Raw genomic sequence first — 16934 nt, 5'->3', positions numbered from 1 at the left:
TTTTTTTAACCTCGCACTAACTGAGCAGTCTTGTTCAACTCAAGAAAGGGCTTGTTCACTCGAACTTTGCGTTTGCACAGCCGCCCGACACGTTTTGCTAGTGAATTAGGCATTGTGCCACGAGGCCCTTGCGGATGCCATTTCCCCTCCCATGACCTACGTTAAAGGCACGCCGAGAGCGCTTCGGCAATTTTGCAGATCCGGTGGAGCCACCCAGGCTTGCTGTCTGGTGCACATCATCTCGATGCCACCTGCTGCGATGGAGCGGCCTGTATCCTGTTCGCCGCACCCTTCCGGGGCAGCTGTGGCGAGACCAGTCACCAGTCTCCTCCAGCTGCTGCTGCTCTGGCGACTACTGCGGAATCCTGGCCTGCAGTTTTCCCACCGGCCTTCTATTCACGGGCCTGCGGACATGGTAGTCCGCGGGCCATACGAGTCGTCCCAGCTGAGACCTTCACGCCGCCTTCGGAACACTGCGGAAGCCTGCGTGGACGCTGACGGCGTGACCTCCGCTGCAAGACGTGTCTCAAGTGCATGAAGACCAGGAGACTCCTCCATAGCACGCACTTTCAGGCGCGTGGGTCTATTTAAGGCTGGGGGGATGTGGGGATCTGCCCTGCAGTCGCCTGTGTAGACTTTCCCGTGATGCACTGTGCAGCAGCAGCCTCGCCTCGAGGAGGAGAACATTCCCTTGTTAGTTACCTAACGAGAGAGGGCGCCAGCATCGCAGCGCGAGAGACTGCTCGCATGCGGGAGAGGGCAAAGGGTCTTCGGCTGGGATCGTCTGCGCAAGCGGACATGTCGCTAGCGGCTCCGCTCTTCGCCAGTGGGGCGAGGAAACGACGGGGAGACTCGCTCCCGTATCTCGTCCCGTCCAGCCTTTGGAGTATCCCTTGCCCTAGCGTGGGCGAACATTCGCTCGCAACCTTGTTGGTGAGTCGGACGACCTTGATTCATTAGCATATCTTGTTGCTAGCTGGCGTTATTGTTGCTGTAGCAATAAATGCATGTTTGTGTCAGCCAACGTGTTGTTCCTTTGTTCACTCAGAGCAAGGCTCGCCGTGGTCGGCGAGCGGTTGGTAGCGTACGCGATCACGGGGTGGGGTCTGGCGGTTTTGAACTGTCAGCCACGATTAAGCGGGGAGAAACTATTTATCTCCACAATAAAACCCCAGAGTATGAGGGCTGCAAAAAATTTAGATTACCTAGGGTTCTATAACATGCATCGACACTGCACAGTACATTTGCCTCTAGCATTTCGCCTCCATTAAAAACGACCGCCACGACCAAAACTGAGCCCGCGTCTTTCAGATCAGCAGCCAAGGACCATAACCACTGGTTCACCACGGCAGCTAGTGTGTGAATGAGTTTGCACATGTAGTTCAAACTCATCCAGGGAACAAAGACATTCCCAATGTTACTTCTTTGTTTCATAATCCAAAATATGTAAGCTGTTACTGTCGCCCCTGGTGGTGGTGGGGGGGGGGGGATGGAGCATTGTGAAGGTCTATTTAAACACCTTTTCTCCGCCCTCCCTTTTTGCCCTCTGAGCGAAATAAAAAAAATTGGAGGGGACACTCAAGCTCCACCTTGAGGGTATAACGCTATAGTGTAATGGGTTGTAGATTCCCTACCTAGACCAACTTGCTACTCTTTTATATTTATTAATCCTTCCGTGATTCTTTGCTCACAGTCAACGCCTTCGACGCGGCGTAAACCTGATGATGCTGACGCTATTGTATGGTGAAACAGACGCGCAGAGAAGCAAACCACGTAGAAGCGCTGCCAGGCGCCTTGCCGAAACGCGCGGGACTCAAGTTGCAGTCGTAGTTCATCGGCACATCGTTCTCGACAAACCCTATGCCACGAACGCCAGCATAGCTTCCATGCCAAATGAACAGGCAGCAAGCCGCAAGCTTCATTCATGTTGAACACGCCTTGGATGTGCACTGTGTTGTTCACCGCTAACCGCGTGATTCCTGCGTCCCCGCATGGCCCCGCTGCACCCGAATGAGATATGAGCGGGAGGCACTGCCATCGCACGCTATCTGTTGGGGCAGTGGCATACATTGCGAGGAGGAGGAGGGAGTGGTTTTAGTGGGTACCTCCTGATGGCGCTACAAGTGCGCCAAGCGAAGAGGAAAAATAGCGGCAACGTACTTTGTTACTTGCTTAACTGCGACTTCTGTAATCTCCATGCTCATAATTACTGATATACACCACAGTACATGTCTCTAAACTACCCTTCTAAGACAACGTATCCACTAGATGCGCCTTTGTTCATTCCAAACCATCGAGCTTGCGTGGCGGAGTGTTTGGCGTTGTTTAGCACACTTGTCTCACTCCGGAGGCCCTGGTTCTATTCCCCAACTCGACCAATTTCCTATTCGGTTTTATTTATTAATGCTTCGGGGATTTTTTACTCATGGCCAATGTCACCGACACCGGCTTTTCTGCGACACGGGGCCCTTAACGCTATCGCGTCATTATGTTCAGATTCTGATTACCACCAGATCTTTGTACATAAGATTGGAGCAAAAGTAACAACTAAGTCAACAGTCTAACACACAGACTTAAGAGTATGTACTCTTACAACATTCTGTACTTATCATCCAACATTTTTTTACTCAATGTGCTCTAGTAGGCCAGGGGAAAAAAAAACAAAAAACATGGTTTCATGCTGCAAGGCATACAGACAATACTTAACATTTTTGTTGTCTCTAAGGTATGAACCTCAAGCTACATACATGCAGAAAATTTAAAAGATAGTGTACAGTAACGAGATAATGAAGAAAAGAATGGACAGTTTTCAACAAAAGTAAATATGCTGCCATTTGCATGGCCAGTGCTGCCATTGTGCCCTTTGTGACAGAGCTCCACTAGTACTCCTGGCAGCAAACGTCCGACATTGAAGAGGACTCTTCTGAACTTTTAAAAGGCAAGAGTGCTACAATGCCTGGCGGTTGCTAAGTTATGTACACAGTGACCTATACACTTCTGAAAAAGAATAAACATCAATCTTCAATGCTTTCCTTCGTTCCATCAGGCTCATACTCCGGACAAAAAAGAAATTTCTAATTTGAGGAATGCTGCTCAGCTGTGTGAGAGTTTTCTTAGCTAGGGTTTTAAAGAGAAGTCGAACTGCTGACAAAGATTAAACAAGCAACAGTTTAAGTTGGATTATTAGTTGTATATACCTAATCTAAGTATATTCACTGCAAATTCGCAGAATGATTGACCAGGTTTAAAGATGTAAGAATAAATATTCCGATTAAGTGAGATTTGATATATGCACTTTGACACAGATTGCAAGGAGTTTGTCAATAAATATGCATTAAGTTTATTTCCAGCAATAAATAGTGCAAATAAAAATAAGCAGCAAGATGATACAGAGCTCATGCTAGGCAGCCCTGTGCGCAAAGCGCTAAGTATACAGCATGAATGAGGAGTCGCCATGGTGGCTCAATGGCTATGGTGTTCTGCTGTAAATCTCAGCTGTAGCAGCTATATATTGAGAGGCAAAATGTAAAACCTTTCTTACTGAGATTTCAGTACTTTTAAAGAAGCCCCAAGGCCAGAACAGATCCAGCGTCCTCCTTTACAGTCCGTTAAAGACTCCCTTGTGAAGCCCTTAACAGACTGCAAAGTTGTAGACATAGAGTGCAACAGCCAGTTAAACTCTGTTTTGACTGCTGTTGCGGTGGCTATCTACGCTAAGACATAGTTCTACACTTCCGGAGTCAGAACATCATTGCCGTCATGCTTTGCATCAACGCACATCCTAGCCACGTTTCAACAATTCACTTACGGGCAAATCGCTGTCGCTGCTATCCAGTTCCCTGATGTCACAACCAAGTGAGCTGTAAAAGTTGTCAAGAGGATGCACGTAGTTTTGAATGTCCTTCTTCAGTAGTTTCAGGGCTGTCTCGATGTCTTCTAAAGCCTGAAATTCACATTTAACTAAGTTCAATTTCAAAGTTCTAACAAGCAGCTTTCACAGGCACACAAGCAGTGTTTTTCAAAATAAATAAGTGCACCAACAACTGCTCAAGCTTTCTATACCAATGGTCAAACAATTCTAAATACTACCTACACGTTTGACAAAGAAAAACTTCCCTCTAAACGATTGTTGCTATTATAAACATGCCTTGCTTTCATTTGCAGCTCCACTTAAAGCAGCTGTCTGAATTCCCCAGCATTTCATACTCATATACCTAGTGTTTTAGAGCTACAGCTGCACAGGAATAGCTCTCTGAGAAAAGTGCTTAACAATATCAAAATTCACTGAAGTGAAAAAATACATGCTACTGAGTTTACTGCTTAATGTCCTTTATTCGCATCTTCATGCTACTAAGGTTTCCCCACTGAATGTAGTTCTCATGCCAGCGGAAATAATCTGAGCGCCGAGTGATAAAATCTGCACATCATATAATTTAATCGGAGTGCTAAGCACTCAATCCAAGCACCAGCGTATCTATATTTAATCCAAACCCTTACTTGAAAAATGCCAGTGCCAATGCAAATAATACAAGCGCCAGTAGATTTAATCTGGGTGCCAACCAGTTTAATCCACATGTGGAAATTGAATACAGGAGAGGACTCTGAAGCACAGAAATGAATGCCAGGAATAAAGAGAAGTTGAGATAGTTTTTGAGACCATGGGACACCTAAGCGAAGCATCAACATATTGCACAGCTGATGTCAATATTATAAGCAACACTGCCTTGATGCAAGTGGATTTCACTAATGTGCGCACTGTTTATTACAGAACATTTAATTAAACTGTCTTCGGTAAAAGATACAATTGTTTTGTCAGACAAGTAAAAAAAATATTTAAAGACTAGCTAATTTTGTCCTATGCAATTTATTCAGTAAAAAGTGCACAGCCAATGACAAGAAAGTTCTAAAGCAGACGGTAAGTTACGCGCTTCTGTTGAGTGTGCCGCATTGTCGTCTGCCTTTGTACCAAAGAGTAGAGCCAAACAGTGGTGGTACGTATATAGCATATAAGCACCGTGCACCCACCAGGCGCCTCCACTGGCTGCGCTGCATTCAGTGCCACCAATGGCCAGTATGATGTCCCGAGTGAGATCGCTCCGCACCGTAGCAGATGATTTTCCATGACTATGACAAAAGGCACCTGCGCGCCGCTGCTTATAGATGCCGAGTTCCAGCCTCCCTTTGGGCTGGCAAACTTTTCTAAGAGAGAGCTTGGCTAAAGGCATCGAGGTTTTTTTAATCCTGCCATGTTCACGATGTGAATGAAATTTTGACGGAAGACGGACGTGGAGTGTGGGCCTGGTGCATCGAGCAGACATGCGTTTCTGCACCCTCGAAACCAATCAACTTGAAGGAATATTCGTTTGTTTGCTAAGGCAAGTTTTAATAGTTTCTCTTTCTTACACAGCTGCCACCAACCAGGCACCTGGTCGAAGCAACCTGCAGCTGCAAGGCAGGCATTGCAGGAAAATGCAAACGTGCCGCTGCTGTGGCAGCTTTCTGGAACGAAGCGACACACTGTCACTAGCCACCCTCAAGCATGGGGGATGCCGAGCTGCAGGAAAGTGTAGCCAAAAAATTTTCAGGAGGCAAATCAGACAAACTAGAAGGTATTTTTTTTAAAAACACCTATGAAATCCTCTTCTGGCAAACAGTGACAAGTTTTTCATTTCATGTGTAGGAGGTTAATTTACCTCATGGTATTCTACATTCCGTGCTAAGACAAAATGCAAAGAGCGATGGTTCCAAGATATTTTTGTAGGCGCTGTGTTTAATGTTTGTTCTTTTTGGAGACTGCAAAGCCTGCTAAGACTGCAAAGCAAGGCATTAAATACCACCTGAATGACCTCTTGCAAGCCAAAGAATTAAGAGTGTGCAATGACCTTTCTACTAGTGAAAAAAGTCAAGAAGGCACAATAGAACTGTTTGAATGGGACAAGCGATCATGACGCAAATGTCTCTGCTATGAAACAGTGCCAAATTGCGCAACTTTGATACTGAAGAAACTAGATTTTTTCGCAAGGTTTGTGTACATTTAGTTTATTGGAGGAAGTTGGATTTGAACGCTGATATGCATGAAAATATATCTCCTGGATATGTCTCGGTCTCTCAGATACAGAAGCAGAAATATATCAGAAACATATCGCAGTAGCTCCAGAGAACCTGGCCGCGCTTCTCCATAAGCACCCAGAAGAATAAAGTTCATTGGAAAGAAGAAAGGATTCCGCGCATATCTGGAACTAAGGTGGGCAGTCCTAAACTAAGAATTAATCGAAGATTACTGTGGTATGACGTACGTGACGTAATGCAGTAGCATGACGCGCGACAACTACAAACTTCCTGCTCCCCCCATTTCACTTTTATCTGAAAAGCCGAAAATGTAAAGTACATTCAAGATAGCATGGACTGCTTTGAAAAAAAGCCAAAATGAGAAAGTATTCGTTTTTCAGCAGCCGCACAGTAAGGCGCAGATATTGTGCTCAGTAGAAGGGCTTCAATATGATTCATTACTGAGTACCGTAGAGAATGTCTTTTTTTTTTTTTAGGCACACAATTTTCCTGGCGACCACAAATTTTGAACACAGAGCAAAATCTTGTTCTCGCGAGATATTTCACAGGGGCAGATGTGCGATATGGAATCGCAATGGAAGTAAAAGCTCAACCTGTGGCCTAGAATGAAAAGGATGTTTCCGTGTCCCTTTTCGGTCAGGAACTATACGTAAAACATGGTCCCCGGTGAATTCTGGTAAGACCTGTTGCAGCCAACATAATTTCTTATACTCTTCACAAAGTTCATTAGGGCCCGAAATAACCTCACCGGCGTGCCGCAAAATTCTGCTTCACTCACTGCCTCTCCAGCGAGTTCGCGCTGCCTTCTCGCTCTGGACATGCGCGCTGCCGCTACTGGCACACATCATTCCGGAGTTAGATGCACACGGTGCCTATAAGCAGGCGGTAGTTTGCGCCTTTTCATTCATCTCACACGTACATTAACGTGCGGTATTTTCTTCCATCGAAGCCAATGAGCCGTGCTCTGATGTCCTATCTGAAGCCTTCAGATGCACTATGAAGAAAAAACAGCAGTCTCCAAACATGACAGGGTCAGAATTCTCAATGCATCCAGGCATGAAGGAGATGCGAAAAAAAATGGCAGACACGCTCGGTATCAATTTAAAGACAGCGATATCCACTGTAGTGACCGAGAGGAGTTGAAGAAAGGTGGAGCTTCGAAGAAATTCGAAAATGAGGTTGCAGTGGCTCTAAAAAATATTGTGGACAACACCCCTGTTTACACGCTAAATTAAATAAAGCAGGCAATGGAAGAAAAATTGCTCATCACTGCCATCAGCACAAGTAGCACTGATCGCCTATTGGATGCGCACGGCCGCTACATGAAGTTAGTTAAGACTCATAGCCCAGCCAACCGCAACATAGAAGACGCAGCCGCAAAGCATATGCCACAACAGTTGCAGTGTGAAGGACCCCACTTGTTCAGGTTTTATGTAAATGAGACTAACTATAATATATGGTGTTCGAGGAGCGTCGACTGCGCGGTTAAGGGACAGCCTGTTGTGCAGACGACTGGCACCAAAGAAGCAAACCTTACAGAACTATCGGCACCTAATTTTGTTGCGTTTTTTCTTCCTTCAAATGATGCGTTAGATATTAGAATGCATGGATTACTCTGTGCAATTCGCCCATGACCGCTAAATAATTTAGAATCGAATATCTTCTATCATGCTGTTTCGGTTTTACCAACCTAACGATGGCTATGACGTGTAATGGATTCCAGTGCTATCGCCGAACACTGCATATCGAAACAGCACATTATCGACTGGGGCAAGGCACACGCTCTTGCGGCAGAAAAGAGGAAATTCCCTCGCCTTCACCTGGAATCTTTTATTACACAAACGACCTGTCACACCTTGAACCGAAACTGCGGAAACCTGACAACTGCTTACGCACGCTCCCTGCGCCCCCTTTTCCAGCATACATAAGCTCGCGCACACACTTCTCGTTTTTTGCTATGAACAAGGCTCCCGTATGGGAGCCGAAACGTCTTTTGTGTGTTCTTTTCTTTGTTGTGGTCAGTGTCTTCAATCTCACATTTTACTATTCAACCCGACCAGATGAGTTATCGTCCAACTCTTGATTTCATTAGCCTTCGCCAGGCGTACGGCCAACCCATTGATACAAGCATTCGTCAATACGTGTCCCTAACAACTCGTGCGGCATCGTTCAAAGGCCACCTTCAGTTCAATCTCACCTGCAAGTCTCCTGCCCTTATTCCTCGTTCGCTTCACCCGATTCGTCCTGTCTGCACAAGCTTCGGACACTGAACTCCCCGTTTTAAACCTTGGCCTCAATTTCAACTGTGGACCCACCCTGGACGCCAAAAATCTGGTTTGTGCTCTGGAGAACGCTGCTAATCAAGTGGATGCGGCATGTCAAGATAAAGCAAGGAATCGTGCTATCAGCGTACTCTCCAAGTACCGCCCGGGGCGATTCCTGCCCCCTCTTACTACGGAATAGCGCCAAGCTGTTAGCCTTCGCAACAATAAGGAACTAGTCATAGTTCCCACTGACGAAGGCAACACCACTGTCCTTTTGGACCGGACAGACTATGTAGGCCGGATGCAAAACCTGCTTGATGATGTCAACACCTACTGCCGACTGGACAGGGACCCAACTGCTAAGGTGCAGCGCGATTTACAAAAAATTTTCACCAACGTCTTCAGTTTCATCCCTCTTACCTACAAACCACTTTACTTCAAACTCCTGTGCACCAATGGTTCGGCCCCCACCCTCTACGGCCTTCTTAAAGTGCACAAGACTGGTATGCCGATGCGTCCAATCGTGGACTACAGTCGTTCCCAACTCCACAGCTTAACTGGTTACCTTCATCGCATCATCTCGCCTCTTGTGGGTTGTGGCTAGGCACACGTACAAAATTCGACTTATTTTATCAAAAAGGTAAGTGACATATCACCGGACGACAACGAGCTGCTAGTCTCGTTAGACATCAAGTAGCCTTTCATGCGTATCCCTGTTGATCTTGCCGTACAACCCTGCTCTTCTGCCCTCGAGTCTGACAGATCCTTACCTGAAAGGACCCCTGTTGACGTTCCTGACCTCTACAGACACCTACAGTTCTTCCTCAGCAACACGTATTTTGTATTCCAAGGCCTGTTTTAGCGTCAGCTTCAAGGTACTCCTATAGGTGCCCCTATCTCTGTTACCGTTGCGAACCTCACCATGTAGTCTGCCGAACGCTGCCCCATGCAACATTTGCTCACACGCCAAAAGTTTTCCTCAGATATGTTGACGACTGTTTATGCATTATTCAAAAAGACGCTTTGCCTGCTTTTTCATCACATTTGAACCCCACAGAGAACATCATTGAATTCACCACCGAGGTCGACACGAACGGTGCATTGCCCTTTCTAGACGTCTTGGTAGAACGCGATAGTGGCAAACTATCATTCAGCGTTTTTAGGAAACCTACCCACACGGGACGTTACCTCAACTTTAGATCCGTCCACCCCGCCTCACATAAGAGATCGGTTGCTGCCACCTTATTAAAAAGGAGCCAACGCACTTGCAGTTCTCCCGAAGACAGGGCAAACGACTTTGATATGGTGCGGCAAGAACTTTCACGCAATGACTACTCAATATCTTTCGTGGCATCCGTGAAAAACAGCCATGTCGACCAGAACGTGAAACTGCTGTGTCTTCCCCCCTGAAACATGCCGCTGTTCCCTACACTCATGGAATCAGCGAGGCGTTGGCACGCATTCTGCACACCTTCAATGTTGACATTGCCCACGTTCTGACCAGAAAACTGTAACATGCTTTGGTCAACGTAAAGGATGTTCTTCCAAAAGAAAAATATCCCGGCATGGCTAACAGCATTCCCTGCTCAGTCTGCGACTGCATCTACATTGGCGAAACTGGCAACTTTGAAAGGAGCCTAAGAGATCACAAAAACGACGCTAAAAACAGGAAAGTGGATTCCAGTGCTATCGCCAAACACTGCAAATCGAAACAGCACATTATCGACTGGGCAAGGCACAAGTTCTTGTGGCAGAAAAGAGGAAATTCCCTCACCTTCACCTGGAATCTTTGATTATACAAACGACCTGTCACGCTTTGAACCAACCGAAACTGCAGAAATCTGACAACTGCTTACGCACCCCCTTTTCAAGCATACATAAACTCGCGCACTCGCTTCTCGTTTTTAACTGCGAACAAGCCGAAACTTCTTTTGTGTGTTTTATTTCTTTGTTGTGGTCTGCGTCATCAATGTCATGTTTTATGATTCAACCCGACCGGACGAGTTTTTGTCCAACTCTTGATTTCACAGATATACTCAATGGTGAGCACCTCAGCTGTTGATTGTATGCAAAATGTTCAGGGTAAGGTATGCAAGGAATAACACAAGCAGCTAGGCAGAAGATCAGCTTGCCTTGTGTTTTTTTTTAATGCAAACCTCAAGCCAAAGCAAAGCATCAAAGCCTGCTGCACAGCTTAGCTACAGGCACCACAACATAAACGAAGTCAGGCAAAAAGACAAAACCGAAAGCAGACCGCAGCCAAAAGCAGAACTAACTATTCACATAGGTAGCTTTACTGTTGAACTGCAAAATGAGAAAGTTCATCGGCTGTTAATTGGAAACTTCTTGTCAAGTGGGTAATAACATCTGATATAACTTTTGTCTTGCAAAAACTCTTGCAGGCACATTTTATACAGCACAGCACGTAATAAACGAGTTTAATGCAGGAGATCTGAGCAACAAATAGTAAATTACAATAATTAGTATGGTAGAGCATAAAAAAATCATGCTTCAACTTTTCCAGCACGCACAGAAGCTTGATTCGAGTTGCTTTAAGCATTTACTACAAGTTCCTTTGACCAAGTCTTCTGCAATGTTGAACAAAAAGCATTCCCACCCAGTTTTAGTTTTGGCATAAACACTGCGGCATAGCTTGTATGTGAACTGACTTTGGCAAAAAGTATGGAATTAAAGTATGGTAAAAGTACTTTGGTAAAAAAGTATGGAATGTCCACGAACACAATGTGTTCCTTGGCCCTTTAAAACAAGCAGTTATAGCACGTTTATTACTCTTTATGCTTACAGATAATTGATCCGACCAACCACCAGACCAGACTTTGCCGTCCTTGCAGCATTCTGCACTTCTTGAAATCACTAACGTCAGAGTCAATAAGTCAACCATTCAGTGCAATATTCCGACATCCAAGCATGCAATGCATCACACATAAGCTAGAGACACAGACATTTATCTACTTCACATGCATGTTCAGCACCTAGACCGATTTCAAATGATGCTTTGCTGCACAGGGACAGCTCAGTATTATAACATTTGTCCCAGATTCTCCTATGTGCGGTACAATGAAAGGTGATAAACAACTAGACTATGTTGGCTGCTATATTTTTTAAAGTTCGGTTATCCTGAAGTGAAGCTTTTCATAACTTACTACCTCAGACTATGAAAAGAGTGGTGGGGAGTAATTCTTATTACTTTGTAATGCGATCATCTTGTCTGTCACCCTCCCTCTCTGCACACAGGAATGAAGAAACATAACTGCGGGTCTACGGAAACGGGGAACTTTAACGTAACAGCTCGCTTATAATTTTTCCATACCTGCTACGTACACATGTCGACTGGTCTGCTGGTGAAAACGTGTGTTTCACTTTGGACATGAAGTTAGCAAATATATTCTCATACAACAATTAATAAATCCTAAAAACGCGCTTGTAAACACATACTGTGACCAGCAGTCTCAGGCAACGGGGCCCCGCCGTAACCGGTGTCGCCGTTTCAGCAGTTGACGGTTGTGATCGCATAGGCCTGAAGTGTTAGCTCTGAATTCTAGCAACTCGCATGCAGCACAAATTTCTGAGGAATAAATCGTTCTGTCCTTTAACATCTTGTCAAGCTGTAGTGACGGAGGCCGAATAACACATATCTGCATGCACACCTATGACAGCGCGGTTCTGCCGCCGTCATGCGAGACCGGCGGTGGCCGAAGTTGTTTGAGAAAGAAATTGGTGCTCCTCAAAAGAGAGAAAACAGACTACTTAACCAAATTCCGAAACTTCCATAATGCTCTAAAACATTTACGATCAACAAAATGCTCGAAGTAAAGACAAGTGTTGTCCGTGCAGCTCGTAGCAGGCAGTCTGCCAGCGGATCACAACGCCGTACTGTTTTCGCCATTCACTACTTGACGGCACTCGGAACATGTTTCATTTTGCTGCAGTGAAGTTGCTGCAGTTTGAGGCAGTGCACAGCATCATTTTTTCAGCGGTGTGAGTGTTGGTATTAATGAAAGAAAGGTGGAAACTACACGTCTGCAAGCAATGCCTATACAAACGAAACCGCAGGAACGACCCGGAAGTCTAAATTGACGTGATGGAGCTTCACCGTGACGCAATGTCTGCCGTAGTTTGGGCGCCCCCTATTTTTAATTATTTAGCGGTCACAGATGAATACCATGGGGTGCTCATTGTATACCAATGTATAACGCATCGTTTGAAAGAAGAAAACAAGCAAGCAAAAATTTGGTGTCTATAATATAACATTGCTGCCTGCATGTCAGCAAATGGTGTCATACAACTTTCGTCCGTAAAGTTTCGAGGCTGATTTATTTTCTTCTCTGGAAATGATTGCCCAAAGCAAATGTTGGTGCATATGTGTAGCGCTATCTTTTCAGGCTAACCTGAGCAATTTATGTTACTGCTGTCGCAGCCGCTAGATGGCACATGTAGAAAAATACGTTGTCACTAGTCGTCTGAGCATTCTATTGCGAGTGAATGTGGAGAGATGGACGTCCACCTCGAACAGCGTGTAAACATAAAATTTTATGTGAAGCTTGGCAAGACAGCCACACAGACGAATGAGCTCCTTTGTGACGCTTACGGCAATGAGACGTTATCGCGGGAGCAAGTTTTCGAGTGGCACAAGAGGCTTGTTTCGGGGAGAACGTTGGTGAAAGACTACACAAGGCAGGCACACCCTTCAACCTCATGGAATGAAAACAACGTGGCTCGGATCAGGGAAATCATGCAGCAATACCGCACCATTTCATGCAGCAGACTTGTGCCGCACTCCCTCACACAGGACCAGAAGGACACGAGGGCATCATTGAGCGCTGATTTGCACTCCGAGGCAGAGAAGAATGCTGCATTCGTCAACGGCATCATTGCTGAAGACGAAACATGTTGTTTCCAATACGATCCTCAAACAAAGAGGCAGAGCACTGAATGGCACTCCACAAGCTCTCCGTCGTCGAGAAAGGTGCGGAGGCAGAAGACCCAAACAAGCACGATGCTGATAGTTTTTTTCGATGCCAGAGGTGTCATACATCACGAGTTCATCCCACGAGGGCAGATGGTGAATCAGGAGTTTTATATCCGCGTGCTCCAACACATGCATGATGCACTGCGACGCCGTCGCCCTGACCTATGGTCATCTGGACAATGGAGCCTACTCCACGATAACACAAGGCCGCACACTGCTCTCAGCGTGACAAAATTTCTTGCGAAGCATAGCATTACTGTACTTCCCCATCCACCATACTCGCCTGACCTTTCCCCATGTGATTTTTTTCCTGTTTCCTCGTGCGAAGAGAGCCCTAAACGGTCGCTGGATGGGGAGCATGGAGGCCATTCAAGACGCCATGACGAAGGAGCTGACAGCCCTGCCAAAAGAAGCGTTTTCCAACTGTTTCCAAAAGCTCAAGAATTGTTGCAAGTTGTGTATAGACTACAAGGGAGACTATTTCGAAGAGGTGCTGCACAAATGATTTCAATGTTAAACGCATTTTTTTTTTAATAGAATCAGTCTTGGAACTTTACGGACAAAGGTTGTATGTTGGACGGCTGTCAACAAGGTCCAGTGGCTCATGTTCAATGAATGTTTAAGCGACATATCAGCCCCTGTCAAAAGAACTTGGTTCAGAAGCTCTTTTTATTTTTGACAATGCTCCCACTTACAGCCATGCGGAATAGGCAAGCTTGACTAGTCAGGTGCACACAATCCAGTGGCCGTCTTTTTACAGCCCATTTTTTAACCCTGCAGAGAAAATATTTTTGAAGTTCAAGTCTGAATTCAGAGCTTTCCTTAGAGAGCGGAGGGACTTGGCACTCATCACTCCACCCAGAATGACCAAAAGAGAGCATAGGCGCAGTTTGTGGCTCAGCACTGCTAGACACTCTATGCAGCAAATATAGTGGGTAGAGTGTGCTGCTTTCAACTGCCATAACTCTACGTTTATGCTGACACCTTTGTGTGACAATGATGTGCAAAAAGTGTGAGGTCACGCTGCTTTCAGCCACCTAATGTGCTCCAGAAAATAAAACTGCATTTCAAAGACTGGCTCTTCTGTGCTATATAAGCCTAGATTGTTAGTGACATACTTTTAGGATAGCCGACCTGGCAAAATAGGCACTGCTGCTAATGTGATAATACTAAAAGACCAGTAGCCATTCTCGACCAAGGTTGTAAGCTTTGGTGAAGCTCCGCTCACTTTGCTGTGTAAAAATGAAAAGTGGTAAAGTGAAGAAATGTTCTATGAGTATCCCCACCTGGATCAACTCTGCATTACACTATACCCTCGTTTCTGCTAGTAGTATTAGAACCTCAAAAATACGTTCTGCATTGGTTGAGATTTCATGAAAACAGCCAGCTGTTGTGTCAAGGCCATACAAGGAATCAGCTTGCAGATCCAATGCATCTAACTACCCATAATCAGCTGTGCTTAACCAGCCAACAGAACACAACAGCCATATTTATTTACCGGTCATGCGTCTAAGCTGAAAGACACAAGAGCTGTGTCAAATACTGAGGTTTTACAGCTGTGCGTGACTCTTGGTTGCTGCAAGATGCATGAAGAAAGCGAAATAGTGCACGTGGGTCTGACACTTAGGCATCATATAGTCTCAAAAATAATCTCAACTTCGCATTAGGCCTGGCATTCATGTTCTTTGCTTTAGAGTCCTCTGCACATTCATTTTCTTTAAGTGGATTACATTGGTTGGCACCTAGATTAAAACAGCTGGCACTCGTATTAATTGAGTTGACTCGGATTAAACTGGTAGGCGCTGGCATTATTCGAGTTGGCATTTAGATTAAATATGCTGGCTCTTAGATTATAAGTGCTTTGCACTCAGATTAAATTACATGGCGTGCAGATTATATCAGTCAGCACTCAGATTATGTTCAGTGGCACTAGGATTGAATTCAGTGAGAAAACCTCTAGTAGGCAGCTTGCAAAATAATCTAAACCTGACCACGTTCTCCTTGCCAATTAGGCATAGGCAGCGCAAGCAACCAAGTCCAACACCAAGCAAACCCTAACTTTGTAGCCCTTCAAGGCACAGCAACGAGTAAGATGCTTGTGCACGCAGCCCACAGAAAGCAATTTACAAAGAAAGAACACTTATAGAAGTGGAATCTGTTCTAATTTCTACAGAGACAGCAATGCAACAGCAGTCAGCAGCACTCAGGCAATATAGTGTTTCCTGAAGAAAAGGCCTTGGCTGTTGAAGCATATCTGTGCAGAAGTTCAGAAAAAGTAGTAAAGTGCAGTTTCTGAAACAAGTTTCATAAGTGGCCACCATCTTAGATGATATTTTGAGTTTGTGAAATTTCCCAGATTACCAAAGTGAATGTATGTCACATCACAAATGCACCCAAAAGTGCCTGTAATAAAAAATCTTGTCTGACAAAAAGCATCCACAGGTTCTATGGCATTAATGCAGCAAACTGTGTTATTATGGTAAAATAATTCACAAATACTTTATTTACAATGCCTTTTTTATGAACTACTAAGAACAACTCATTACCGATACAAAAGCACCGAAGTTTGGGCCAGTTGGTATTGATCCATTTTGAGAAAACGAAGCAGCACGAAAAAACGGGGACGAAAAAGACACACATACCGACAGGACGAATGCTGCACTTCCAACTGATTTTTATTCAGAATACCAAAGCTTAAATACAGCGCTACTATCGCCTCGTGGCAATCAACCGCAATGATCCAAAAATGCCATTTCATTATCAAGAAGAGACAAGGAAGCGGTGCTGACACACTGACCACCTGCTTTTCTGATGTGATATGCTTCAATAATCTCTCTTTCCATCCGATCCCTTCCACATCCAAAAATTTTAGCTTTCCGAGATATGGGTTTACACTTACAATCCCGGCAGTGGATAGCAAGATGACCACTTTTCCCTTCTTTCACCAGATTATAATGCTCCCTAGCTCTCTCATTAAAACAGCGTCCCGTTTCACCAATGTACACTCTATGTGAGCGGAATGCTGTACACTACCTTAGTAGTGCAACGGTGAAAACGAGTTGGTGGTTTGTAGTGCAAACCGGCTTTTTCTTACTAACCATCATTGGGCAAACTTTTGATAGCTTGCTTGGGGCGGAGAAGGGCACGTTAACACCGTATCTGATTGAAGCTTTCTTAAGATTATGAGAAACTCTGTGAAGGTATGGAATTACTTGCGTTGACAGCCCCTGGTCTTGCTTATCCGTCTTTTTGATGTGCTTTTTCTTTTGTAGCAGCGTCTCTGCAACAGCTGACAATAAATCTGGAGGAAAGCCGGACATGCGCAATCGCTCAGTTTGCATTTGAACACTTTCAAACATTTGATGCGGACATGATTTTTCCAAAACAGAATTGAGGCAATTTGTGGCTATTGCTCTTTTGGTTATTTTTGAATGAGCACTACTGTAAGAGAGGAGTGCTTTTGCAAAAGGCACTCCTTGCAAAAGGTTGCAAAAGGCTTAAAGTTTACCTTTGAACTCCCTAGTGGAAATTGTATACAGCTCCTTGACCTGAGAATTCATTTCTTGGACAGGCATATATGCTGGATGTACAACCCTAGGTCACAAAAGGCA

The 16934-nt window shown here is 44.9% G+C and overlaps 1 protein-coding gene across 1 annotated transcript in view; it reads right to left on the bottom strand.

The window, feature by feature from the left end:
• The window catches only part of LOC144106573 (poly [ADP-ribose] polymerase 2-like), a 67158-nt gene that overhangs the window by 25890 nt on the left and 24334 nt on the right, over window positions 1-16934 (bottom strand). Inside the window, exon 9 of the mRNA XM_077639420.1 lies at window positions 3809-3943. Coding sequence (XP_077495546.1) covers window positions 3809-3943 — 135 coding nt within the window. The remainder of the gene's footprint in view (window positions 1-3808; window positions 3944-16934) is intronic.

The sequence above is a fragment of the Amblyomma americanum genome, chromosome 10 (assembly GCF_052857255.1).
Source record: "Amblyomma americanum isolate KBUSLIRL-KWMA chromosome 10, ASM5285725v1, whole genome shotgun sequence".
NCBI lineage: Eukaryota > Metazoa > Arthropoda > Arachnida > Ixodida > Ixodidae > Amblyomma > Amblyomma americanum.
The sequence above is the reverse complement of the archived record's forward strand: the minus strand, read 5'-3'. Positions and strand labels throughout refer to the sequence as shown.